The 1,782-nt window shown below is 45.7% G+C and overlaps 1 protein-coding gene across 1 annotated transcript; it reads left to right on the top strand.

Moving 5' to 3' along the window:
* Positions 1–6: 6 nt before the first annotated feature.
* LOC120787195 (T-cell activation inhibitor, mitochondrial-like) lies at positions 7–1,409 on the top strand (the record flags this gene model as incomplete). Its single annotated transcript, XM_040122890.1, has 3 exons — positions 7–868; positions 950–1,182; positions 1,278–1,409. Coding segments are annotated over exons 1-3 (425 nt in total), but the record flags the coding sequence as incomplete, so codon positions are not given.
* Between the last annotated feature and the right edge of the window lie 373 nt (positions 1,410–1,782).

Below are 1,782 nucleotides of genomic sequence, written 5' to 3'. Positions count from 1 at the left end.
CTTTCTTGGTGACTTGCAATAAAGCTATGGAAGATTTATGATGCCACAACAGCTATGGCTGGAGGCATTATGTTTTGGGTTGTCCGTACGTACGTACATACGTCTCATCATTAATATATTTCAAATTCCACAAAGGCCCCATGTTCATCAAGCTTCCTGTGGGAAGCCTCCTCACTCCTCCCAACACAAATAAGGGGAACTGATACATCCTTAATTACAGCAGACCACGTCAATTTGTGGGCCACCTGAGAAGACATGAAATAAGTGAGAAGTGTACCTGTTGGGTCCAACCGACTCGAAGGTCAGAGTTCGCCCTTGTTCAGCTTTGTAAATTCACACACTTGACCAACAGAAACATTGATATCATCAACTTGTTTTCTACAATTTCACACAACCAAACTGCAGTGTCGCTTCCCTAAGCTGCTTACAATTTGTGATTGCTTTGTTTAATATTTATTTAATAGCCATGGAGGACTTGTGACATCACACCTCTTTTCAGTGCTGAGTGTTGGTCACTTTGTTTGACTGGATTAATGTCATCATATCTTTAGGCAGGCTTTTTGATTTAAACTTGTGTTCTCCAACGAAAAATCTACTCAGGTGATGTCATTTGACTAATTGTCCCAGATTTTGCGCAGCTTCCATCTGAACCATGGTACACTTTCTACAACTGTTTTCTCTTACTTAGCTATATTGCCTAAGACCAGCAAAACAGACTTCAGTACATGTCTAAAACCGGTTAACCCCTTTGAACTGCTCCTCCACTTTCTCTGCAGGACACACTGTTGTGTTTGCTGACCAGTCAGGGATGAATGCCTCTGGACACGTAATGCTGGGAACCATGGATGTTCATCATCAATGGACCAGAGTAATGCTGCTGCAGAGCTCCAGCTGTCACATGTTCCCTGTGTGTTTCTCTTTGTTTTCTGACCCCTCCCTGTATCTCCAGCTGTTTCAGCAGCTGCCCAGCTATCGCAGCCTGCAGCAGCAGACAGACTGGTTGAAGGAGAGGATCAGCCTCCTCCTGGGTGGCACTCAAGTGGTCCACATGGAGAGGCTGGGACCAGTTCAGCCCATCGCCGAGCACTACAGCACCCTCAGCACCTTTCATAAGAGCCTGATGTCCCGACGCCTTCGCCTGCACCCCAGGAGTCTGCAAGGGCTCACCATGTTGTTGGAGAAGTAAGCTGTCACATCAACATCTGAAGGCCCCAAACACATGACTCACCGCTGTGCACTTTCTATAAGACATAACTTGTTGTTTGTATGAATCACAGTGACCGCTCTAACCCCAGTCTTCATGAGATGGGGCATTTCATTATCCCCACCAACTGTGACCCTCCCAAGCTGCAGGTCTTCCTCCAGAGCCATGCCCCCGAGGCCAGACGGCGCACCCAACACAAAAACCAGTAAGTCAAACATACCACTTCATTCTTTGTATAAAGTTTTAGAACTCTCTTGCGACTTTGTCTGCAGATCAGGGGCCCCCTTGGGAGGTCCTGAGCCCAGAGTTGGGCCCCTGCAACCTAAACCCTGTTCTCAGTTGACATGTATTACCCAGAATCCTCATGGTTTTCACAGAGCCCTGGAAGGGACAAACAGAATAAAAGAGTATTTTTTCTTATTCTCACAAAAATTATGCATTATTGCAAGAAATATTTTCCTCATGGTCAGCAAAACTAATAAGTCCTATGTTCAAAATCCTTTCGAATAGAAGCGTCAACCTCATGAATGCAAATTCATGGTTACCGCATCTACATGACTATGAGCGGCCATGTGGGT

The sequence above is a fragment of the Xiphias gladius genome, unplaced genomic scaffold, assembly GCF_016859285.1.
Source record: "Xiphias gladius isolate SHS-SW01 ecotype Sanya breed wild unplaced genomic scaffold, ASM1685928v1 HiC_scaffold_1254, whole genome shotgun sequence".
Taxonomy (NCBI): Eukaryota; Metazoa; Chordata; class Actinopteri; order Istiophoriformes; family Xiphiidae; genus Xiphias; species Xiphias gladius.
This window is presented reverse-complemented; position numbering and strand designations above follow the sequence as displayed.